The following is a 26,304-nucleotide window of genomic DNA, read 5'->3' as shown; positions in this document are numbered from 1 at the left end:
AGAGCACAGGGGTTAGGGGGTTAGGAGTGTGAGGGGGTGGACTGGCTTGGACGGCTGTGGAGGAGGATTGGATGGAGTGGGAATAGGATGCAGAAAAGGGGATAGAGAGAGAGGGATAAGCGAGGGAGGTGATGGATGAATGGCTACCCCCCATTAATCCGTTACCTTCCCTATGGGGAAATATGGGCTAGGGAACAGAGTAGATATGGGTATATATTTTACCTTTATTTAACTAGGAAAGTCAGTTAAGAGCAAATCCTTGTTTACAATGTCTGCCTACACAGGCCAAACCCGGACGACGCTGGGCCAATTGTGCGCCGTGCTATGGGACTCCCAATCACGGCCAGTTGTGATACGGCCTGAATAGTAGTAGCGGTAGCGAGAGGCAATGATGGATGGATGACAGGTACAGCAGAAGAGGGAAAAAGAGGGTAGGGAAAGGAAGAATGTAGATAAAGCAATTGTCAAAGTGAATGGAAATAAGAGGATAGAACATTTCAGACTAAATCCAAACTTTGAAGGATGGGGTAATGGAGCATCTCTCCTCCAGGTCAGAGCAGGCATACAATCCATGATGATTTGGTTTCATCCTGTCAGCCAGTCCCCACTGAAACACACACAGCAGAGAAATCAATCATGGAAGATAGTTGGATGTACCAGTCATTGATATGCCTCTGGTTGGGTCACCTCTTCCACCTGGCTTGTTATATCGGGTAGATCTTATCTTTAGGCACAGTTCTAGGATCAGCTTCCCCCTCCCCCATTACATTTCCAGGGGCAACGTTACTTGGGTACTTGAGTAGTTATCTATAGGCACAGTTCTAGGATCAGCTCTCCCCACCAACCGTTCAATTTCCAAGGGCAATGCCATCCTTCTCCTGTATTCAAAGTGCTACAGTACAATACAGTATGGTACAGTACAGTGTGTGGTTGACGTCTGTGTCACTCAAGGGCATAGGAATCAATGAACAGCACAGTCACCATCATGTATCAACAGCACACATTAGCTCTCAGGTCACTGGGTCTATTCCTTGAGCTGAACACATGTATATTGAATATGTCACATGGCTCACTGGCCTGAGATCACATAGGCCTACTGCAGTACAGTAGTAATGGAGTCAGCCAACAGTCTGTGGCCCCATTCCATGCTCAACACGACCATTGCTTCAGTTTGACTTCATGTTAGGCATTTATTATGGTGGGATGGATACATTACATGTGAAAGTATCCTAAAGCAGCATATGGTATTGGTCAACTGTTATAACAGGACCATTGATTGTGATGTTTTTGTCTCTTTCAGATATTGAGGCCTGTCTACCAGGACAACCATGGTACCTTGGGTAAGCCATTTACTGCTGACTACAATTTTAACGAACAAGGTGGTTTTGCAGGACAATTCTATCTATAATCATTGTACTTCTATGTACCCAGGCTAACTCCCAGTGTGTGTTGTTGTGCATGTGGTGTCTCTCAGCAGGGAGGATATACCCGGGTCAGGCCAGCATGCCCCAGAAACAGGGGTCTGGCGGTGCCTCGCCTGGGGGTGTAGGACTAGCAGGCCGGACCACCTTCCTACGACGCTCCACTAATGCCAAGATGTCTAAGCCATCCGAAGCCAACCTCTCTGGCCAACCCCCACCCAGCTACCAGCAGGTCCAGAGCTCCAACTTTGCTAACTACCAGAACTGTACTATAGTACACTCCCATGTACAACACGACAACCCGCACGGCAACTATGGCTACGTCAAAGCAGCACCCAAGATCCTCATCTTCCCCATCTTTGTTCAGGTGTGTGTGCGTGTTTGTGTGTGTGTGTGTGTATGTGTGACTCACCATTTTTGCATCTCTCTGTTAGTGCCGTTAGGGGTTTTCCCCTTTTATTTTCATCACTTTTAAGAAAACCACGCCATGTTTGTTGCAGTGCTTCTGCTCTCTGTGTATCTGTGTAGCAACATATGATTCTGTCATAAACACACTTGAATGAACCACATTTCCTCTATATGTCCAATGTCAGGGTGTGAGTGTATTGCACAACTGGACTACCCACTTCCCAGGATTCTACAATGGTCTGTAATAGTACTTCCTGTTGACTAACTGAGTCACCTAGCTGCACAGTGAAACAGCCATCCCTGTGGTCTCTCTAGCTCCAGTCCGGGTCCACAAGAGGATGTGGCTACCACCCCCGCTGCACTAGCGCTTTTAGCCTAGCGCCTCTTCACAGATTGAGCATCTCACAGACTCCTGCAGTCACAGCTCACACTGTGAGGATCTCTGTAGAGACTGGTGCGACTGTAGCTACACGAGAGCCGCCAGCTACACAGCCTGTATTGTTCCCTTTGGTGGGCAGAGAGCATGGAGCTTGGAGCTAAAATGGAGATGGTACTGTAGCTACATGCTCCCTCATGTACAGCTATGTTCATGAGAACACCCCTCCCAGATATGTCTATCCTTGAAACATGTCTATCAATCTGTATCTCTATTTAGTGGTATTTGTGAGTGTTGTGAATGATATTGGACTGTTATAGCATGTTATGAGTTTAGTATCAGTGACTTTTGCTGTAGTATTGTGTACTGTCATTATAAGCAATATTAGTAAATGTAGTGTGTTTGAAGTGATATAAAACTGCAGTATTTTGCCATGGATGATAATGTAATCTTCATTTAATTCCTAGTATGTTGCCTAGACGTAATCTAACTTGAATCTAATGTCAATCTAACCCTTAACTCTCCTCTCCTCCTGTGTGTGCAGCCTCTGGACCTGTGTAACCCCACACGGACACTGGTGGTCTCTGAGGAGATGATCCTCCACGAGAGCAAGCACCTCTCCATTAAGGTAAAGGGCTTCTGACGAGAGGTGTGTGTGTGTCAGGATCAGTCAAATCAGTGAGATGGGACATGTCAATGTTAATGAGAATATTTAAGAGAGGAACACGGTGAGAATCTGACACAAGTCTCTATACTGCCATTCTAGTTCTCTTCATTCATATTCTACAACTGCAAATGTCGGGTTTGTTTAACTGTCACAATGTTTGTGGAATGCACTATGAAGATTTTTCTCAGCCTTGTCAATGTTCTTAAATACCCTCCCAGTGCCTCTGTCTTTGGTGTGTTGTGTAATACCAGCAGAGAACAGGGGAAACAGAGGAAGAGACCACAGTTTGAAAACCTCTGGGTGGCTGCTGCACTGCATTGGACGTCTATACTATTGTCTTCTCTTGGCTTCTCCTCTCCTCTCCTCTCCTCTCCTCTCCTCTCCTCTCCTCTCCTCTCCTCTCCTCTCCTCTCCTCTCCTCTCCTCTCCTCTCCTCTCAGACAGACAATGATACAGGACTAGCATTGGAACAAATATTTTGCTAGTTTGACAGAATCCATCTCATAGAGTATGTTTATCATAGAGACGATGCTGACAACTCGGTTCAAAAATAACTTTACATCTCATAACTATTTGAAAAGGGAGGGAGAGATAGAGAGAGAGAGAGAGAGAGAGAGAGAGAGAGAGAGAGAGAGAGAGAGAGAGAGAGAGAGAGAGAGAGAGAGAGAGAGAGAGAGAGAGAGAGAGAGAGAGAGAGAGAGAGAGAGAGAGAGAGAGAGAGAGAAACATAGAGAGACAGAGAGAGAGAGAGAGAGAGAGAGAGAGAGAGAGAGAGAGAGAGAGAGAGAGAGAGAGAGAGAGAGAGAGAGAGAGAGAGAGAGAGAGAGAGAGAGAGAGAGAGAGAGAGAGAGAGAGAGAGAGAGAGAGAGAGAGAGAGAGGAGATTGTGGGGAATTAATTATTTAGGACCCAGAATGGTACTTCTGGAGTGTTGCACAGTGACAGGCTTTTATTTAATCGATCAAAGGGTTCCTCTACTTTTGAAATCTCTGCTATGATAAATTCTCTTTTTTCTCTCCCTCTCCCTCAGCTCTCTTTTATGTCCTGCTCTGTGTGTGTACTATGGCTTTTCTATGTAGCTCTTTCCATGTTTCTGTACAGTATGTCTCTGTCTCTCTCTCTGTCATTCTCTCTGTCTCTGTCTCGCTCTCACTCTCACTCAATTCAATTAAAATGGCTTTATTGAGATGGGAAACATATGTTACATTGCCAAAGTAAATGAAATAGACAATAAACAAAATGGAAATAAACAAGGAAAACCTCTCCACACCTGCAGTGAGCTGTCACTTCTACTTGTAACACTTTTCTTTGTTCCATATGGCTCTTTAACACCATATACCAGTAGTTGCAATTCACAGGTCATTGTTTATGACAAAAATGTACATTGATATTCATCTCTAGAGAGTTTGTCAGCACAATTTCTATCCATTCATTTTAATTTGGAAATATTTGACTCATGTTATATAAGAGCAAACATAGTTGAAAGAAATGTTGAGGTTGTGGCACAGTATTTAATTTGAAACTGTTGTGAATAGCATTTATAGATAAAAACAACAAGTACTAAAACAATATATGGTCTATCTGTCAATCTGAAATTCACAGACTATAGTAAACGTTGCTTACTGTACAATACTGTATTGCACACATACAGTACCAGAGATAAAGTGACATTGAACGGGGGTCACACACTTACTTAAAAGTCAGGACAACACGTACAATGATCTGAGGCATGATATTGTTCTGTGTTCCCCATTGCCTCTCTCATTCTTCTTCTCTCTTTTTCCTCGCTCGCTCTTTCTCTCTTTCTTTCTTTCTTTCTTTCTTTCTTTCTTTCTTTCTTTCTTTCTTTCTTTCTGTCTTTCTGTCTTTCTGTCTTTCTGTCTTTCTTTCTCTCTCTCTCTCGTTCCCTCTGTCACGTTTCCTGACCTGTGTGTAGTGTTATCAGTGGGAAGACCATATGGCCTCCAGAACTTCCTCTACAGTTAGTTATCAGTGGCTACATAACCATTGAGTAGCATCATCAGTACAGTACAATGGACAGGGGGACTTTATTTTATTTATGATTCATTGGATCCGGACAGTAGTTTCAATCAAATACAGTATTCACTAAATTCATATGCTGCCTCTCTCTCTTATATTTTGTAAATCATACTGTATCTCAATTTTAACGAGAACTCTTCAAAAATAGCAATACAGTACAAAGGGCCATTGTTGCCCATATTTGCCCTTGTAGTTGTAAGTGCCTGTAAGTCCTGCAGTCATTCTATAGACTGGTGGTTGAATGTGATTACCTCCCTTTGGCCTTGGCTTTAGTGGAAAGCTACAATACAAGGTTGTGATGGTGAGGGTGGATATTATAATACACAGAAGTTTTCCATCCTGTGTTTTCTGGGAATGAGAGAGCGGAGCAAGATAGGGAAGCCATGCCAAGCAGGGCAGCCATTGTGATAATATTGTCCAGGAAATGTGATGGAGAGGTGTGTGTGGGGGGCAGAGAGGAGGAGGGGGGGGGGGGCAGTGGTCTAGGAGAGAAAGACCAGGAGGCCCTGTTTACTATCCAGGGGGGTTGCTAGGTGGTTGGCAGAAAGGTTGTTTGACCTCACTCAATATATGCACAGTGATGTGATGTCAAGTTTTAGCAAGATGAGATTTTCAGCAAAGTTTAACTCAATCTCTCCCCTCTCTGTCTCTCTCACACACACACACACACACACACACACACACACACACACACACACACACACACACGCAAACACACACACACGCACAAACATACATCCTGACAAGTTGATTCTGGATGACCTCCCTATCTATCCCTCTCTCACCTCCCTGAGAAGACAAAAGAGATCAGCTGTGAATTTTTTGTTTGTTGAGGGGTGGGCTTAAAAAACAACTGTGACCTTGTTGACTTGAGTCTTCTTGACATTCTCTTCCTCCCTGAGGGGTTCAGGTCTGTGGACATGTCTAAATGATTGATAGCAGACATGAGAGGAGGGAAAGAGAGAGGGAGGGAGAGGGGGCTGTGTGGAGGACTGGATGTTAGAATATCCCTCTATCACCTGCTCTGTTGGTTTCAACTGTGTTCATATTATTGAAACGTTTTTGTCATGTAGCTGTGTGTGTGCGTGTGTGTGTGTGTGTGTGTGTGTGTGTGTGTGTGTGTGTGTTTGTGTGTGTGTGTGTGTGTGTGTGTGTGTGTGTGTGTGTGTGTCTACTGCAGATAAAAATGGACAATACTGCATACGTACTGTGAAAAATTGCCTTTTCTGTTCCAATTCTACACTGTTTTTTTCACATTCATTGTGTCAAATGAGCTTTTCAGATCCTCACTGTGTTTCAGAGGAGAGCATCGGAGCTGCATGGTATTTGTGGCCCCTGGCTGGGACTTGATAAAAGAAGACAAATATTTAACAGTCCATGTTTGTAGATAATCAGTTTGGGGCCAGACATCTCTGAAGATTGGTACTGTTTTAATTAGAAATCTGTGTTATTACAGATTTTATCTTAGTGTTGCAAGCCTGGCCGTACTATCCTGGGTGCACATCAAACTCCTACACACACACACACACACACACACACACACACACACACACACACACACACACACACACACACACACACACACACACACACACACACACACACACACACACACACACACACACACACACACACACACACACACACACACACACACACACACACACACACACGCAATAGTGGTTGAGTGCTTTTCTGAAGATAGCGAGTATAGAGATAAGCTTACTGATATCGCTGCACCAACCATACTCCACCCCCACATAGACAGACAGACAGACAGACCAACAGACCACAACAGCAAGACCCTCAGCATCCTCTCAATCTGCATAGAAACCACATTCACACAAAAAAACACATGCCCCGCCCACACATAGCCTACACACACTGTTTGCTGTACTGTGTTGATGCATGTTATGCAAGACCTTTGCTGTAGCTTCCTTGGTGTTGCCCAGAGGTGGTTTACTGAGTGTGTTGTTTGTTTAACACTAATGTGAGGCCTGACCTTTAACAGTTTGTGTTGTGCCTTCTGTTAAGAGAAACAGGGAAATACTTACCACTGACATGAACACACACACACACGCACGCACGCACGCACGCACGCACACAAACACACAAACACACAACACACACACACACACACACACACACACACACACACACACACACACACACACACACACACACACACACACACACACACACACACACACACACACATGCACATAAAGTATTTGGATACATAGAATTATTTATCGCAAACAGAATTGCACAAAGTATATTCAAATCATATCAAATTTGTCACATGCGCAGTGAAATGCTTACGTACAAGCCCTTAACCAGCAATGGAGTTTTAAGAAAAATAAGAGTTAAGAAAAATATTTACTAAATTAACTAAAGTAAACTAAAGTAAACAATAAAAGAAACAATAAAAGAGCAACAATACAATAACAGTAACGAGGCTATATACAGGGGGTACCAGTACCAAGTCAATCTGAGGGAGTACAGGTATTTAAGGTAATATGTACATGTAGGTAGAGGTAAGTGACTACGCATAGATAATAGGTAATAAACAGTATCAGCAGCGTAAAAAAAGGGGGGGTCAATTGATATAGTCTGGGTAGCCATTTGATTAGCTGTTTAGCAGTATTATGGCTTGGGGGTAGAAGCTTTTACAAAGCCTTTTGGTCCTAGACTTGGCTCCGGTACCGCTTGCCGTGTGGGAGCAGAGAGAACAGTCAATGACTAGCGTGTCTTTGGCAATTCTAGGGCCTTCCTCTGAGACTGCCTGGTATAGAGGTCCTGGATGGCAGGAAGCTTTGCCCCTGTGATGTACTGGGCTGTACGCATTACCCTCTGTAGTGCCTTGCGGTCGGAGGCAAAGCAGTTGCCATACCAGGTGGTGATGCAACCAGTTAGGATGCTCTCGATGGTGCAGTTGTAGAACTTTTGAGGACCCATGCCAAATATTTTCAGTCTCCTGAGGGGGAATAGGAGTTGTTGTGCCCTCTTCACGACTGTCTTGGTGTGTTTGGAGCGTGATAGTTTGTTGGTGATGTGGACACCAAGGAACTTGAAGCTCTCAACCTGCTCCACTACAGCCCCGTCGTTGAGAATGGGGGTGTGCTCGGCACTCCTTTTCCTGTAGTCCATGAATATCTCCTTTGTCTTGATCACGTGGAGGGAGAGGTTGTTATCCTGACACCACATTTCCAGGTCTCTGACCTCATCCCTATAGGCTGTCTCATCGTTGTCGGTGAGCAGGCCTACCACCATTGTGTCGTCAGCAAACTTAATGATGGTGTTGGAGTCGTGCTTGACCACGCAGTTATGGGTGAACAGAAGGGGACTAAGAACACACCCCTGAGGGGCCCCTGTGTTGAGGATCAGCGTGGCAGATTTGTTGTTGCCTACCCTTACCACCTGGGGGTGGCCCGTCAGGAAGTCCAGGGTCCAGACGCAGAGGGAGGTGTTTAGTCCCAGGGTCCTTAGCTTAGTGATGAGCTTTAATTAAGGATCCGTCCCTTTTTAAAAACAAATTTTCACCTAAAATGACATACCCAAATCTAACTGCCTGTAGCTCCGGCCCTGAAGCAAGGATATGCATATTCATGGTACCATTTGAAAGGAAACACTTTGAAGTTTGTGGAAATGTAAAAGGAATGTCGGAGAATATAACGTAATAGATCTGGTAAAAGATAATACAAAGAAATAACCAACCGTTCGTTTATATTTTTTTTGTACCATAATTTTGAAATGCAAGAGAAAGGCCATAATGTATTATTTCAGCCCAGGCGCAATTTAGATTTTGGCAACAGTGTATTTGCGAAGTTTTAGACTGATCCAATGAACCATTATATTTCTGTTCAAAATGTTGTATCAAGACTGCCCAAATGTGCCTAATTTGTTTCTTAATAACTTTCCATGTTCAAAATTGTGCACTCTCCTCAAACACATGGAATTCTTTCACTGTAATAGCTACTGTAAATTGGACAGTGCAGTTAGATTAACAAGAATTTAAGCTTTCTGACAATATAAGATATGTCTATGTCCTGGGAAATGTTCTTGTTACTTACAACCTCATGCTAATCGCATTAGCCTACGTTAGCTCAACCGTCCCGTGGATGAGACACCGATTGGTGTTGAACGCTGAGTTGTAGTCAATGAATAGCATTCTCACATAGGTGTTCCTTTTGTCCAGGTGGGAAAGGGCAGTGTTGAGTGCAATAGAGATTGCGGATCTGTTGGGGCAGTATGCAAACTGGAGTGGGTCTAGGGTGTCTGGGATGATGGTGTTGATGTGAACCATGACCAGCCTTTCAAAGCACTTCATGGCTACAGACGTGAGTGCTACATGTTGGTAGTCATTTAGGCAGGTTACATTGGTGTTCTTGGGCACAGGGACTATGGTGGTCTGCTTGACATTAGGTATTACAGACTCGGCCAGGGACAGGTTGAAAATGTCAGTGAAGACAGTTGGTCAGCGCATGCTCGGTGTACACGTCCTGGTAATCCCTCTGGCCCTGCGGCCTTGTGAATGTTGACCTGTTTAAAGGTCTTACTCACATCGGCAACGGCGAGTATATGGTGTTGGTCCGGTCCTGTGTAGTGAAGTTTCACTGATACACATACTATGCTGAAAAACTAACCGACACACACATCTAATAGCAACTCCAGTGCAAAGGACCCGTCCAGTCACCATTGAGACCTAGCACATTACAATAGGTCATAGAGGGCTAGTGGAGGGGTAACCCAGTCTGTTTAGGCTTAACAACAGGCGTTCTCTCTCCTGCCTGTCTCATTGTTTGGACCATCCACTGACACGCAGGAGACAGAGAAGTCCCTCTGCCAAAATACCCCCCCCACACCCCCAACACAGCACAACCCAAAACACACACACATTAGGGCCAGGAAGGAAGGCAGTTTAGGAAGGCAGTGTGTGTACCCTTCTCTTCTCTCACACGCAAGCCTCCCACTCCTTTACCCTCACCTTTCACAGCCCCCTACCCTTCAAACATGTACCAGCCATAATAGGTCTTTAGGGAGGGTGACTGCCAGTTTGTTTCATTAGTCAGTCAATCAAAGTGCTTACAATGCTTACACCGCAAGCTGTTGTGGACTGGTGTCTGTACCTTCATATTTCTCTATGTTAGCAAGGTTTTTTCTTTAGTGGGTCAGAAGAATACTAAGAAAACTCATTAATAAGTTAGACTAGCTAGGGTTTTGTTTAGTCATGCATTCACACAACATGCAAATGTAATCATTAGGGGGGCTTTGGAAGTTGAAGCAATGTTTCTCTATAGACCATGGTGATCTGTCTTCCTGTGTGAACTACACTTCCTGTTGCATAGAAGGTTGCAGTTTAACACTTTTCTGAAGGCACTTTGAAGAGGCGAGAGGGGCTGTGAATGTGTGTGTGTGTGTGTGTGTCTGTGTGTTTGTGTGTTTGTATGTGTGTATGTGTCAGTATGTGTGTGATGCTCTGTCCATGACACTAGATACACAACTACTCTGACATTGCAGGGTGACAACTATCGAGATTACCATCTATCAAACATTTAAAAAAACTATTGTGATTATCATCTGTCAAACATTTAAAAAAACGATTGAGATTATCATCTATCAAACATTTTTAAAAACTATCAAGATTCTCATCTATCAAACATTTTAAAGACAATCAAGATGATCAGCTTTCAAACATCTTAAAAGACTATCAAAATGATCATCTATCAAATATTTTAAAATACTATCAAGATTATCATCTCAAACATTTAAAGGAATATCAAGATTATTTTGATTGGGAAGTGTGTCCAATTTCGATGATTATGAGAAATGTCATAATTGACATAGAAGGGCAGTTGGCAATGAAAAGATGGAGCCGATAGACATGGCCATTCTGTTTCTGGATCCTAAGCAACTTGGCAGTATTTTGTTTTTTATGTGTTATTTCCTACATTATTAGCTCAGAACGTCTGTTACACTATTACATACAGCCGAAAATAACTTTTGGATATTAGAGTAGCGGTAACTCACCACCATTTCTCCCAGAAATACTATATTCCTAAATTGTACTTTTTGTTCATACCCCACAAGGCAATTCCACTTATCCCAGAGACTGCTCCAAGACGCTGCCGGTGGAGAAGAGGTTTTCGGAGTGGACTTTCAGTCCGACTCAGGAGTTGTGCATACCATCCACCACTTCCGAGTGTATTACTTGGTAATGTTCAGTCCCTGGACAATAAAGTAGATGAGCTCAGGGCGAGGACCTCCTTCCAGAGAGACATCAGGGACTGTAACATACTCGGTTTCACGGAATCATGGCTCTCTATACTGTCCCTGTACTCTATACTGTCCCACAGCAAGCTGTGTTTTCAGTACATTCGGCAGACCGGAATAAAGGACTCTCTGGGAAAAAGAAAGGCGGAGGTGTATGTTTCATGATTAACTACTCATGGTCTGATTGTGGTAACATACAGGAACTCAAGTCCTTTTGTTCATCTGACCTAGAATACCTCACAATCAAATGCCGACCGTATTATCTCCCGAGAGAATTCTATTTGGTCATCGTCACAGCCGTGTATATTCCCCCTCAAGCCGATACCACAAAAGCTCTCAAGGAACTACACTGGACTTTGTGCAAACTGGAAACCGCATATCCTAAGGCCACATTTATTGTAGCTGGAGACTTTATTAAAGTAAATCTTAGAAGAACGCTACCAAAGTTTTATCAACACATTGTCTGCGCCATTCACGCATCGAAAACTCTCCACCCTTGCTACTCTCCATTCCAGGATGGCTACAAGACCCTCCCCCACCCTCCCTTTGGCAAATCAGATCACGCCTCCATCCTGCTCCTCCCTTCCTATAGATAGAAAATCAAACAGAAAGTACCTGTGGTAAGGACTGTTCAACACTGGTCTGACCAATCGGAATCCATGCTTTATTCACTTGGACTGGGATATGTTCCGGGTTGCCTCTGACAATAACATTGACTTATACACTGACATGGTGAGTGAGTTTATCAGAAAGTGTATAGGGGATGTTGTTCCCACTGTGATGATTAAAACCTATCCAAACCCAAAACTGTGAATAGATGGCAGCATTCATGAACCACTGTATTTAACCACAGCATGGTGACTGGGAATATGGTTTAGTACAAATAGTCCAGTTATGCCGTTGGTAAGGCAAAATGTCAGTACAGAGAAAAAGTGGAGTCCCAGTTCAACGGCTCAGACATGAGGCGTATGTGGCAGGGACTCCAGACAATCACAGATTATAAAAGGAAAACCAGCCACGTTGCTAACACTGACGTCTTGCTCCTGGACAAGCTAAACACTTTATTCGCCCGCTTCGAGGAAAACACGATGCCGCTGACGCGGGCCACCACCACTCCCGTGGACTGTGAGATCTCATTCTTTGTGGCCGACGTGAGTAAGACATTTAAGCGTGTTAACCCTGGCAAGGCTGCCGACCCAGACGTTATGTTTAGGGACATATTAAATCTCTCCCTATCCCAGTCTGTTGTCCCAACTTGCTTCAAGATGTCCACCATTGTTCCTGTACCCAAGAAAGTGAAGGTATTACTATCGCTGCGTAGCACTCACTTCTGTCATCATGAAGTGTTTTGAGAGGCTAGTTAAGGATCAAATCACCTGCAACTTAACCGACACCCTAGACCCACTGCAATTTGAATACCACCCCAATAGATTCAGGGATGATGAAATCGCCATCGCACTGCACACTGCCTTTACCATCTGGACAAGAGGAATATTTATGTAAGAATAGTGTTCATTGACTACAGCTCAGCCTTCAACACCATAGTACCCTCCAAGCTCATCACTAACCTCAGGGCCCTGGGTCTGAACCCTGCCCTGTGCAAATGGATCCTGGACTTCCTGATGGTCCGCCCCCAGGTGGTGAAGGTAGACAATAATACCTCCACTATGCTGATACTTAACACAGGGGCCCCAAAAGGATATGTGCTCAGCCTCATCCTGTACTCCCTGTTCACCCATTACTGCGTGGCCACACACGTCTCCAACTCAATCATCAAGTTATCAAACCATTTCACCACCTGAGCCTGATTACCAACGACGACGAGACAGCCTACAAGGAGGAGGTGAGGGTGTGGAGTGGTGCCAGGAAAATAACCTCTCTTTCAACAACAACAAAACAAAGTAACTGATCGTGGACTTCAAGAGACAGCAGAGAGAGCACGCCCCCATCCACATCGACATGGCTGCAGTGGAGAAGGTGAAAAAAGCTTAAAGTTCTTTGGCATATACATAACTGACAATCTGAAATAGTCCACTAATGTAGACAGTGTGATGAAAAAAAAGCAACAGCGCCTCTTCAACCTCAGGAGCCTAAAGAAATCCAGCGTGGCCCCTAAGCCCCTCACAAACTTTTACAGATGCATCATTGAGAGCAACCTGTCGGGCTGTATCACTGCCTGATACAGCAACTGCACCGTCCACAACCATAGGGCTCTCCAGAGGTTGGTGCAGTCTGCCCATCTCATCACCGGGGGCAAACTGTCTGCCCTCCAAGGACATCTACAGCACCCAGTGTCACAGGAAGGCCAAGAAGATCATCAAGGAACTCAGCCACCCAAGCCACGGCCTGTTCACACCCTGTTACCATCCAGAAGGCGAAGTCAGTACATGTGCATCAAAGCTGGGCCCGAGAGATAGAAACAGTTTTTCAATCTCAAGGCCATTAGACCGTTAAACAGGCAACACTAGCCGGCCTCCGCCCAGTACCCTGCCCTGAACTTAGTCACTGTCACTAGCTGGCTACCACTCGGTTACTCAACCATGGAACACTGGTCACTTTAATAATGTTTACACACTGTTTAACCCACTTCATATGTATATAAAGTATTCAAGTCAAGGCCTATCCTATTTAACTATTGTACAATTCTTCAGATGTACTACATATTCTATCCATATACTGTCCATAGTATCTATACATCCCATCACACACACAGTGTTGAACAAACATATTTTAGATTTTAGATTATTTAAAGTAGCCACCCTTTGCCTTGATGACAGCTTTGCACACTCTTGGCATTCTCTCAAACAGTTTAATGAGGTAGTCACCTGGAATGCATTTCAATTAACAGGTGTGCCTTGTTAAAAGTTAATTTGTGGAATTTTTTTCCTTCTTAATGTGTTTCAGCATATCAGTTGTGTTGTGACAAGGTAGGGGTGGTATACAGTAGATTGCCCTATTTGGTAAAAGATCAAGTCCATATTATGGCAAGAACAGCTCAATTAAGCAAAGACAAATGACAGTACATCATTACTTTAAGACATGAAGGTCAGTCAATCCTGAATATTTCAAGAACTTTGAAAGTTGCTTCAAGTGCAGTAGCAAAAAAAAAAGCCTCAGATTGCAGCCCAAATAAATGCTTCACAGAATTCAAGTAAGAGACACATCTCAACATCAACTGTTCAGAGGAGACTGCATGAATCAGACCTTCATGATCAAATTTCTGCAAAGAAACCACTACTAAAGGACACCAATAACAAGAAGAGACTTGCTTGGGCCAAGAAACATGAGCAATGGACATTAGACCAGTGGAAATCTGTCCTTTGGTCTCATGAGTCCAACTTTGAGATTTTTGGTTCCAACCACCGTGTCTTTGTGAGATGCAGAGTAGGTGAACGGATGATTTTTGCATGTGTGTTTCCCACCTTGAAGCATGGAGGAGGAGGTGTGATGGTGTGGGAGTGCTTTGCTGGTGACGCTGTATGTGATTTATTTAGAATTCAAGGCAGACTTAACCAGCATGGTTACCACAGTATTCTGCAGCGATACGCCATCCCATCTGGTTTTTGCTTATTGGGACTGTCATTTGTTTTTCAACAAGACAATCAATCAATCAATCAATTTTATTTTATATAGCCCTTCGTACATCAGCTAATATCTCGAAGTGCTGTACAGACACCCAGCCTAAAACCCCAAACAGCTAGTAATGCAGGTGTAGAAGCACGGTGGCTAGGAAAAACTCCCTAGAAAGGCCAAAACCTAGGAAGAAACCTAGAGAGGAACCAGGCTATGAGGGGTGGCCAGTCCTCTTCTGGCTGTGCCGGGTGGAGATTATAACAGAACTATGCCAAGATGTTCAAAAATGTTCATAAGTGACAAGCATGGTCAAATAATAATCATGAATAATTTTCAGTTGGCTTTTCATAGCCGATCATCAAGAGTTGAAAAACAACAGGTCTGGGACAGGTGGCGGTTCCATAACCGCAGGCAGAACAGCTGAAACTGGAATAGCAGCAAGGCCAGGCGGACTGGGGACAGCAAGGAGTCACCACGGGCGGCAGTCCCGACGCATGGTCCTAGGGCCCAGGTCCTCCGAGAGAAAGAAAGAGAGAAGGAGAAAATTAGAGAGAGCCAAGATTTTCAAAATGTTCATAAATGACAAGCATGGTCAAATAATAATCAGGAATAAATCTCAGTTGGCTTTTCATAGCCGATCATTAAGAGTTGAAAACAGCAGGTCTGGGACAGGTAGGGGTTCCATAACCGCAGGCAGAACAGTTGAAACTGGAATAGCAGCAAGGCCAGGCGGACTGGGGACAGCAAGGAGTCACCACGGCCGGTAGTCCCGACGTATGGTCCTAGGGCTCAGGTCCTCCGAGAGAAAGAAAGAGAGAAGGAGAAAATTAGAGAGAGCCAAGATTTTCAAAATGTTCATAAATGACAAGCATGGTCAAATAATAATCAGGAATAAATCTCAGTTGGCTTTTCATAGCCGATCATTAAGAGTTGAAAACAGCAGGTCTGGGACAGGTAGGGGTTCCGTAACCGCAGGCAGAACAGTTGAAACTGGAATAGCAGCAAGGCCAGGCGGACTGGGGACAGCAAGGTGTCATCATGCCCGGTAGTCCTGACGTATGGTCCTAGGGCTCAGGTTCTCAGAGAGAAAGAGAGAACGAGAGAATTAGAGAGAGCATACTTAAATTCACACAGGACACTGGATAAGACAGGAGAAGTACTCCAGGTAACCAACTGACCCTAGCCCCCCGACACATAAACTACTGCAGCATAAATACTGGAGGCTGAGACAGGAGCGGTCAGGAGACACTATGGCCCCATCCGAAGAAACCCCCGGACAGAGCCAAACAGGAAGGATATAACCCCACCCACTTTGCCAAAGCACAGCCCCCGCACCACTAGAGGGATATCCTCAACCACCAACTTACAATCCTGAGACAAGGCCGAGTATAGCCCACAAAGGTCTCCACCACAGCACAAACCAAGGGGGGGCACCAACCCAGACAGGAAGATCACGTCAGTAACTCAACCCACTCAAGTGACGCACCCCTCCTAGGGACGGCATGAAAGAGCACCAGCAAGCCAGTGACTCAGCCCCTGTAACAGGGTTAGAGGCAGAGAATCCCAATGGAGAGAGGGGAACCGGCCTGGCAGAGACAGCAAGGGCGGTTCTTTGCTCCAGAGCCTTTCCGTTCACCTTCACACTCCTGGGCCAGACTACACTCAATCATATGACCTACTGAAGAGATAAGTCTTCAGTAAAGACTTAAAGGTTGAGACCGAGTCTGCGTCTCTCACATGGGTAGGCAGACTGTTCCATAAAAATGGAGATCTATAGGAGAAATCCCTGCCTCCCGCTGTTTGCTTAGAAATTCTAGGGACAATTAGGAGGCCTGCGTCTTGTGACCGTAGCGTACGTATTGGTATGTACGGCAGGACCAACTCGGAAAGATAGGTAGGAGCAAGCCCATGTAACGCTTTATAGGTTAACAGTAAAACCTTGAAATCAGCCCTTGCCTTAACAGGAAGCCAGTGTAGGGAAGCTAGCACTGGAGTAATATGATCAAATTTCTTGGTTCTAGTCAGGATTCTAGCAGCCGTATTTAGCACTAACTGAAGTTTATTTAGTGCTTTATCCGGGTAGCCGGAAAGTAGAGCATTGCAGTAGTCTAACCTAGAAGTAACAAATGCATGGATTAATTTTTCTGCATAATTTTTGGACAGAAAATTTCTGATTTTTGCAATGTTACGTAGATGGAAAAAAGCTGTCCTTGAAACAGTCTTGATATGTTCGTCAAAAGAGAGATCAGGGTCAAGAGTAACGCCGAGGTCCTTCACAGTTTTACTTGAGACAACTTTACAACCATCAAGATGAATTGTCAGATTTAACAGAAGATCTCTTTGTTTCTTGGGACCTAGAACAAGCATCTCTGTTTTGTCCGAGTTTAAAAGTAGAAAGTTTGCAGCCATCCACTTCCTTATGTCTGAAACACAGGCTTCTAGCGAGGGCAATTTTGGGGCTTCACCATGTTTCATTGAAATGTACAGCTGTGTGTCATCCGCATAGCAGTGAAAGTTAACATTATGTTTTCGAATAACATCCCCAAGAGGTAAAATATATAGTGAAAACAATAGTGGTCCTAAAACGGAACCTTGAGGAACACCGAAATGTACAGTTGATTTGTCAGAGGACAGACCATTCACAGAGACAAACTGATATCTTTCCGACAGGTAAGATCTAAACCAGGCCAGAACTTGTCCGTGTAGACCAATTTGGGTTTCCAGTCTCTCCAAAAGAATGTGGTGATCGATGGTGTCAAAGGCAGCACTAAGGTCTCTAATGACCCAACACACCTCCAGGCTGTGTAAGCGCTATTTGACCAAGAAAGAGAGTGATGGAGTGCTGCATCAGATTGCCTGTTCTCCACAATCACCCAACCTCAACCCAATTGAGATGGTTTGGGATGAGTTGGACCGCAGAGTGAAGGAAATCCAGCCAACAAGTGCTTAGCATATGTGGGAACTCCTTCAAGACTCTTGGAAAAGCATTCTTCATGATGCTGGTTGAGAGAATTCCAAGAGTGTGCAAAGCTGTCATCAAGGCAAAGGGTGGCTACTTTGAAGAGTCTCAAATATAAAATATATTTTGATTTGTTTAACAATCTTTTGGTTACTGCATGATTCCATATGTGTTACTTCATAGTTTTGTTGTCTTCACTATTATTCTACAATGTGTAAAATAGTAAAATAAAGAAAAACCCTTGAATGAGTAGGTGTGTCCAAACTTTTGACTGGTACTGTATATACTTTATATGTATATATATGTATATGTTTATATGTATATTGAATATACATATATATACACTGCTCAAAAAAATAAAGGGAACACTTAAACAACACAATGTAACTCCAAGTCAATCACACTTCTGTGAAATCAAACTGTCCACTTAGGAAGCAACACTGATTGACAATAAATTTCACATGCTGTTGTGCAAATGGAATAGACAAAAGGTGGAAATTATAGGCAATTAGCAAGACACCCCCAATAAAGGAGTGGTTCTGCAGGTGGTGACCACAGACCACTTCCCCAGTTCCTATGCTTCCTGGCTGATGTTTTGGTCACTTTTGAATGCTGGCGGTGCTTTCACTCTAGTGGTAGCATGAGACGGAGTCTACAACCCACACAAGTGGCTCAGGTAGTGCAGCTCATCCAGGATGGCACATCAATGCGAGCTGTGGCAAGAAGGTTTGCTGTGTCTGTCAGCGTAGTGTCCAGAGCATGGAGGCGCTACCAGGAGACAGGCCAATACATCAGGAGATGTGGAGGAGGCCGTAGGATGGCAACAACCCAGCAGCAGGACCGCTACCTCCGCCTTTGTGCAAGGAGGAGCAGGTGGAGCACTGCCAGAGCCCTGCAAAATGACCTCCAGCAGGCCACAAATGTGCATGTGTCTGCTCAAACGGTCAGAAACAGACTCCATGAGGGTGGTATGAGGGCCCGACGTCCACAGGTGGGAGTTGTGCTTACAGCCCAACACCGTGCAGGACGTTTGGCATTTGCCAGAGAACACCAAGATTGGCAAATTCGCCACTGGCGCCCTGTGCTCTTCTGTTACGGATACAAGTGTTCTGTATGTATCCTGTGTGTATTTCTTTTCTCTCCTTCTCCGCTACTCTCAGGTGACCATCATCATTCCCCAATCAGTCATCAATCAGTCGCTAATCAGAAGACACCTGCTCCTTTTCCCTTACCCAATCACAGTCCCTTTCCCTTGGTTTAAAACCCCTGTCAGTTGTTTTCTCCCCAGCTCAATCTCTTTTGTAAATGCCTTCTGTCTGTAGGTCGCTTGTGTGTTTTGCATCTACATGTCACTTGGTCCCCGTCTGTGAGTATTGTTTTTAGTTATGGTGTTTGAGTGTTTGTTTGATGGTGGGAAAAGGGGGTAACCAGACAAGTTGCCCTTGGGCTACACTACCCGTAGTTAAACAATTGTTAAAAACACTAGTTAGAACTGGGCGGACCACCCCCTGTATTTTTGGTTAGTTAGTTAGCTGTTTGTGAAGTAGGCTAGTCTAGCTTAGGGGTGTTTTGAATTATTATTCTTTCATTCCTTGGGTCCCGCTCAGCCCCTTTTCCTGCTCCCCCCATTTACCGTGTGTTTATAAATAAACATTTAGTGTTTGACGGTAATTAAGTTGTCTGTGGTTATTTTTGTTCTCACTGTTACGTTGTCACGATAATAATTTGCATGAGTTGTGTTACGGGTCCCATTACCATCACTCCTAGATTGTCGGGCCAAAGGGATTCGTAACATCTTCACAGATGAAAGCAGGTTCACACTGAGCACATGAGCACATGTGACAGACGTGACAGAGTCTGGAGACGCCGTGGAGAACGTTCTGCTGCCTGCAACATCCTCCAGCATGACTGGTTTGGCGGTGGGTCAGTCATGGTGTGGGGTGGCATTTCTTTGGGGGGCCGCACAGCCCTCCATGTGCTCGCCAGAGGTAGCCTGACTGCCATTAGGTACCGAGATGAGATCCTCAGACCCCTTGTGAGACCATATGCTGGTGCGGTTGGCCCTGGGTTCCTCCTAATGCAAGACAATGCTAGACCTCATGTGGCTGGAGTGTGTCAGCAGTTCCTGCAAGAGGAAGGCATTGATGCTATGGACTGGCCTGCCCGTTCCCCAGACCTGAATCCAATTGAGCACATCTGGGACATCATGTCTCGCTCCATCCACCAACGCCACGTTGCACCACAGACTGTCCAGGAGTTGGCGGATGCTTTAGTCCAGGTCTGGGAGGAGATCCCTCAGGAGACCATCCGCCACCTCATCAGGAGCATGCCCAGGCGTTGTAGGGAGGTCATACAGGCACGTGGAGGCCACACACACTACTGAGCCTCATTTTGACTTGTTTTAAGGACATTACATCAAAGTTGGATCAGCCTGTAGTGTGGTTTTCCACTTTAATTTTGAGTGTGACTCCAAATCCAGACCTCCATGGGTTGATACATTTGATTTCCATTGATCATTTTTGTGTGATTTTGTTGTCAGAACATTCAACTATGTAAAGAAAGAAGTATTTATTAAGAATATTTCATTCATTCAGATCTAGGATGTGTTATTTTAGTGTTCCCTTCATTTTTTTGAGCAGTGTATATATATATATATACAGTTGAAGACAGAAGTTTACATACACTTAGGTTGGAGTCATTAAAACTCTTTTTTCAACTACTGTAATTTTTCCAACAATTGTTTACAGACAGATTATTTCACTTATAATTCACAGGATCACAATTCCAGTGGGTCAGAAGTTTACATACACTAAGTTGACTGTGCCTTTAAACAGCCTGGAAAATTCCAGAAAATGATGTCATGGCTTTAGAAGCTTCTGATAGGCTAATTGACATAATTTGAGGAAATTGGAGGTGTACCTGTGGATGTATGTCAAGGTCTACCTTCAAACTCTGTGTCCCTTTGCTTGACATCATGGGAAAAGCTAAAGAAATCAGCCAAGACCTCAGAAAAAAAATTGTAGACCTCCACAAGTCTGGTTCATCCTTGGGAGCAATTTCCAAACAGCTGAAGGTACCACGTTCATCTGTACAAACAATAGTACGCAATTATAAACACCATGGGAACACGCAACCATCATACCGCTCAGGAAGGAGACACGTTCTGTCTCCTAGAGACGAACGTACTTCGGTGCGAAAAGTGCAAATCAATCCCAGAACAACAGCAAAGGACCTTGTGAAGATGCTGGAGGAAACAGGTACAAAAGTATCCATATCCAGAGTAAAACGAATCCTATATCCACATAACGTGAAAGGCCGCTCAGCAAGGAAGAAACCACTGCTCCAAAACCGCCATATAAAATCCAGACCACACTTTGCAACTGCACATGGGGACAAAGATCGTACTTTTTGGAGAAATGTCCTCTGGTCTGATGAAACAAAAATAGAACTGTTTGGCCATAATGACCATCGTTATGTTTGGAGGAAAAAGGGGGAGGCTTGCAAGCCGAAGAACACCATCCCAACCATGAGGCACGGGGGTGGCAGCATCATGTTGTGGGGGTGCTTTGCTGCAGGAGGGACTGTTTCACTTCACAAAATAGATGGCATCATGAGGAAAGAAAATTATGTGGATATATTGAAGCAACATCTCAAGACATCAGTCAGGAAGTTAAAGCTTGGTCGCAAATAGGTCTTCCAAATGGACAATGACCCCAAGCATACTTCCAAAGTTGTGGCAAAATGGCTTAAGGACAACGAAGTCAAGGTATTGGAGTGGCCATCACAAAGCCCTGACCTCAATCCTATAGAAAATTTGTGGGCAGAACTGAAAAAGCGTGTGCGAGCAAGGAGGCCTATAATTCTGACTCAGTTACACCAGCTCTGCCAGGACGAATGGGCCAAAATTCCCCCAACTTATTGTGGGAAGCTTGTAGAAGGCTAACCGAAACATTTGACGCAAGTAAAAAAATGTAAAAGGCAATGCTACCAAATACTAATTGATTGTATGTAAACTTCTGACCCACTGGGAATGTGATGAAAAAAATTAAAGCTGAAATAAATCATTCTCTCTACTATTATTCTGACATTTCACATTCTTAAAATAAGGTAGTGTTCCTAACTGACCTAAGACAGGGAATTTTAGCTCGGATTAAATGTCAGGAATTGTGAAAAACTGAGTTTAAATGTATTTGGCTAAGGTGTATGTAAACTTCCGACTTCAACTGTATATACACTCCAGACTCCAACATTACTCGCCCTAATTGTTAGATGTTACTGCACTGTTGGAGCTAGGAACTCAAGCATTATCAACACCTGCAATAACATCTGCTAAGTATGTGTATGCAACCAATATAATATAATTAGATTTGATAAGCAAGCATGTTTGTGTTTGTGAGTTTGTGTGTGCTTATGAGTATGTGTTTGGCAAAAGAGCATCTAGTGTGTTTTGGGTCAATGTCAACTTTTTTGCAATATATGCATAGTGCTGTTATGTCGAGATTTAGCGATATGAGATTCTCAGCCAATTTTAACTCAGTCTCCCCTCTATCTTTCTCTCTCTCTCTCTCTCTCTCTCTTCTCTCTCTCTCTCTCTGTAGGTGACCGTGTTCATCTATACAGACCTGATGTTGGTGACCAGAGAGGATGAACCAGGGAGATGTAACGTCCTACAGAACCCTCTATTTCTCAGACAACTACGGCTACAGGACGGTCAGTGTTTCAACCCTTAAACAGAAACCTTAGTGCTGGCCCTGGTGCTAACAGACATGACCCCAACATGAACCCCTTTAACCCCCCTGTCCCTAAGACAGCTTTGACGGTCGATGCATAAACCCCATAGGCCTAACCTTGACCTTGTTGACCTGACCGATCATAGACTTGACAGTTACCCTCAAACCCTCAACCTCAGACAATGCTGAGACTACAGGATGGATTTCCTAAAAACAGTTGAGACGAGAAGGAGGTACTAGTTGCTGACCCTTGACGTGGACCTTACTCTAAATCTGACCCTTAGCATCTACCATGTGTAGGCCAGCAACAGTGAATTACAAGGAAATCTCCCTGTAAGATAGAGATCCATAAGGTGTATTTTTATCTGTTTTTTAAATCTAATTTTACTGCTTGCATGAGTTACTTGATGTGGAATAGAGTTCCATGTAGTCATGGCTCTATGTAGTACTGTGCGCTTCCCATAGTCTTTTCTGGACTTGGGGACTGTGAAGAGACCTCTGGTGACATGTCTTGTGGGGTATGCATGGGTGTCTGAGCTGTGTGCCAATAGTTGAAACAGACAGCTTGGTGCATTCAACATGTCAATATCTCTCACAAATACAAGTAGTGATGAAGTCAGTCTCTTCTCCACTTTGAGGTTTAGGGTGTAATGAATGATTTGTCCCAAATACAATGCTTTAAGTTTTTGAAATATTTAGGACTAACTTATGACTTGCAGTCATTTCAGTTGCTGTGGTAGCTGACGTGTATAGTGTTGAGTCATCCGCATACATAGACACACTGGCTTTACCCAAAGTTTGAAAAATGTACGGGGCCTAGACAGCTGCCCTGGGGAATTCCTGATTCTACCTCTGCGTTCTGTTAGACAGGTAACTCTTCATCCACAATATAGCAGGGTGTGTAAAGCCATAAAACATATATTTTTTCAGCAACAGAATATGATCAATAATATCAAAAGCCGCAGTGAAGGCTAACAAAACAATCTTTCTATCATACATTTCTCTCAGCCAATCATCAGTCATTTGTGTAAGTGCTGTGCTTGTTGACTGTCCTTGACTGTTGACTGTCCTTCCCTACAAGCGTGATGAAAGTCTGTCGTTAATTTGTATCATTAGGGAGGGGAATAACTTTTGCTTACCTCCAGGCCTGAAGGCACACACTTTCTAGTAGGCTTAAATTGAAGATATGGCAGATAGGAGTGGCAATATTGTACTCTATTATCCTCAAAAATGTTCCATCCAAGTTGTCAGACCCCGGTGGCTTGTTATTGTTGATAGACAACAATAATGTTTTCACTTCTTCCACACTTACTTTCTGGAATTCAAAATGACAATGCTTGTCTTTCATAATTTGGTCAGATATACTTGGATGTGAAGTGTCAGCATTTGTTGCTGGTATGTCATGCCTAAATTAGATAACCTCTCTGGCGCAGGCGTTCCGCTAGCGACCCACCTCGACAACATCCGGTGAAATTGCAGAGCACCAAATTCAAAATACAGAAATAGTCATAATAAACATTCATAAAAATACAAGTTTTATACATCGGCTTAAAGATGAACTTCTTGTTAATCCAGCCGCTTTGTCAGATTTCAAAAAGGCTTTACGGCGAAAGCAAACCATGCGATTATCTGAGGACAGCGCCCCGCTTACAAAAGCATACAAATATTTTCCAACCAAGTAGAGGAGTCACGAAAGTCAGAAATAGCGATAATGTAACGAACGTCGTCGGGAGAAGGAGAAGAGGACCAAGGTGCAGCGTGGTAAGTATTCATAATACGTTATTTTAATAAATATGAACACTCTAACAAAACAACAACACGACAAACGAACAGTTCTGTAAGGTGACGAAAACACTAAACAGAAAATAATCACCCACAACTCAGTGGGAAAACAGGCTACCTAAATATGGTTCTCAATCAGAGACAACGATAGACAGCTGCCTCTGATTGAGAACCACACGGCCAAACACAAAGAAATAGACAACATAGAACACCAGACATAGAATGCCCACCCAAACTCACGCCCTGACCAACCAAAATAGAGAGATAAAAAGGATCTCTACGGTCAGGGCGTGACAGATAAAATGAATCACTTACCTTTGAAGATCTTCATCTGGTTGCAGTCACCAGCTACACAATAAATGTTTGTTTTGTTTGATAAAGTCCCTCTTTATATCCTAAAAGCTCAGTTATGTTGGCGCGTTTTGTTCAGTAATCCACTGGCTCAACGGTGGTCAAAACATGCAGATGAATACATCCTAATAGAACTAGGTAGAGTTCGTCGAAACATGTTAAACGATGTTTATAATTAATCCTCAAGTTGTCAATTGTCTAAATAATCTATATTATATCACCCGGACAATAGCGTATTAAATAGAAAGGAAAAACAACGAAGGTTGTGCACTCGGTCAAACCAGCACTGCATGATTCTACAGTCCACTGACAGAGGGGTCTCATTCTTCTTCATTTTCCAGAAAACAAGCCTGAAACAATGTCTAAAGACTGTTGACATCTAGTGGAAGCCATAGGAACTGCAATCTGGGTCCTAACCCATTAGATACTGTCACGCCCTGACCTTAGAGATCCCTATTATTCTCTATGTTTGGTTAGGTCAGGGTGTGACTCGGGTGGGAAAATCTATGTTGTCTATTTCTTTGTTTTGGCCGAGTGTGGTTCCCAATCAGAGGCAGCTGTCTATCGTTGTCTCTGATTGGGGATCATATATAAGTTGTCATTTTCCGTTTGGGTTTTGTGGGATCTTGTTTTCTGTATAGTTTATTTGCTTTACAGAACTGTGCGCTTTCGTTTCACTTTGGTTATTTTGTTTGAGTGTTTTTTTGAAAATAAATATCATGAACACTTTCCACGCTGCGCTTTGGTCCACTCCTTTCGACGAGAGCCGTTACAGATACTCTATAGGCATTCAATTGAAACCTACCCACATAAAAAAATCCCACTTCCTGGATGGATTTTCCTTAGGTTTTTGCCTGCCATATCAGTTATGTTTTACTCACAGATGTTATCTTAACAGTTTTGGTAACTTTAGAGTGTTTTCTATCCAAATCTACCAATTATATGCATATCCTAGCTACTGGGCCTGAGTAACAGGCAGTTTACTTTGGGCACGCTTCTCATCCAGATGTCGAAATACTGCCCCCAAGCCATAAGAAGATATAATCTACATTAGCTAAAAATCATTAAAGTAGTTGGCAATATCAGTGGGTTTTGTGATTAATGAGCCATCTGATTCAATGAATGATAGAGCGGAGTTTGCCTTTTTGCCTAAAATGTCTTTTAAGGTGCCCCACATTCTTTATGTCATTTATCATTGTTTAATAGTGTAGTTTCTTCTTCTTTTTATTCAGTTTAGTCATATTATTTCTCAATTTGCAGTACGTTTGCCAATTGGTTGTACAGCCAGACCTATTTGCCATTTATTTTGCCTCATCCCTTTCAACCATACAGTTTTTCAATTCCTCATCAATCCACAGGGATTTAACAGTTTTTTTTTCTTTCTTTTTTTCCCCCGTTCAATTTTTTTTTATTGAACACACACAAGAATGGTGTATAGGTATAAAAGACAGGTATACAATTCTTATCTAAACATAAAAGAGCAGACAGAAACAAAAAGACCCAGAGTTCTGGGGACAAAACAAATATTACAAAACAAGACATACAAAACAGGAACAGGTAGAAAGAAAGAGGGTAGATGTCCTCCCCTTTATCCCTCCCCCACTTCTTCCCCCCCTTTATCCCTTTCCCCTATTCCCCTCCCGACTGCTCGGGTGGCGGTGCCAGCACATGCTGCCCAAAGGTGGATTAAAATATTACAATTGAGAGTGCGTTAAAAAGTACAAA

General features: G+C 43.6%; 1 protein-coding gene across 1 annotated transcript in view; it reads left to right on the top strand.

Annotated features, from left to right (window-relative positions):
• The window catches only part of LOC139544612 (regulator of G-protein signaling 3-like), a 232,276-nt gene that overhangs the window by 58,695 nt on the left and 147,277 nt on the right, over positions 1-26,304 (top strand). The window contains exons 11-14 of the mRNA XM_071351939.1: positions 1,301-1,340; positions 1,475-1,788; positions 2,750-2,833; positions 22,315-22,426. Coding sequence (XP_071208040.1) covers positions 1,301-1,340; positions 1,475-1,788; positions 2,750-2,833; positions 22,315-22,426 — 550 coding nt within the window. The remainder of the gene's footprint in view (positions 1-1,300; positions 1,341-1,474; positions 1,789-2,749; positions 2,834-22,314; positions 22,427-26,304) is intronic.

Source organism: Salvelinus alpinus, chromosome 18 (assembly GCF_045679555.1).
Source record: "Salvelinus alpinus chromosome 18, SLU_Salpinus.1, whole genome shotgun sequence".
Classification (NCBI taxonomy): domain Eukaryota; kingdom Metazoa; phylum Chordata; class Actinopteri; order Salmoniformes; family Salmonidae; genus Salvelinus; species Salvelinus alpinus.
Note: the sequence above shows the minus strand (reverse complement) of the source record. Positions and strands in the feature narration are given on the sequence as shown.